The sequence below is a fragment of the Egretta garzetta genome, unplaced genomic scaffold (assembly GCF_000687185.1).
Source record: "Egretta garzetta isolate BGI_Z169 unplaced genomic scaffold, ASM68718v1 scaffold2264, whole genome shotgun sequence".
NCBI lineage: Eukaryota > Metazoa > Chordata > Aves > Pelecaniformes > Ardeidae > Egretta > Egretta garzetta.
The window spans coordinates 1-559 of record NW_009259574.1 but is presented as its reverse complement, the minus strand read 5'-3'; the positions used below and the strand labels follow the sequence as shown (position 1 = coordinate 559).

Sequence of the window (559 nt, the reverse complement as noted above, 5' to 3'; positions counted from 1 at the left end):
ACCGCGCGGCCGAGCCTACCTTCTTCCCGCAAGTAGGACACTCGAAACGACGGTTGGCTTTGCCGCACTTGTGTTCGCCGAGACGGAGCGGGGTGGCGAAAGCGGCGCCGCAAGCGGCGCAGAGGTGAGGTTGACGGCCAAGGTGGCTGAGCTCGTGGACTTCCAAGAGGCGGCGGAGAAGGAAAGAGCGACCGCATTGTTGGCATTTGTAAGGATATTCGCCGGTGTGGTGGTAGCGGTGCATGAGGAGGCGGTAAGGGCGGTGAAAACGAACGCCGCACTCCGGGCATTTGTAGGGATAACGGCGACTGTGGACGAAGAGATGTTGGCGAAGGGTGGAAGATTGGGTGAAGCGTTTGTGGCAAACGTCGCATTCGTAAGGGCGTTCGCCGGTGTGGGTGAGGCGATGCCGGAGAAGGTTGGCTTGAGAGTTGAAACTCTTGCCGCACTCCTTACAGTGGAAGGGGCGTTCGCCGGTGTGCGTCAAGAGGTGGTTGCGGACGTGGGATTTTTTTTTGAACCTTTTCCCGCAGGTAGGGCACTCGTGGCGACGTTCCAA

The 559-nt window shown here is 59.6% G+C and overlaps 1 protein-coding gene across 1 annotated transcript; it reads right to left on the bottom strand.

The window, feature by feature from the left end:
- Nucleotides 1-4: 4 nt before the first annotated feature.
- LOC104125257 (zinc finger protein 574-like) lies at nt 5-553 on the bottom strand (the record flags this gene model as incomplete). Its single annotated transcript, XM_009637690.2, has 1 exon — nt 5-553. A coding segment is annotated over one exon (549 nt), but the record flags the coding sequence as incomplete, so codon positions are not given.
- Nucleotides 554-559: the final 6 nt, after the last annotated feature.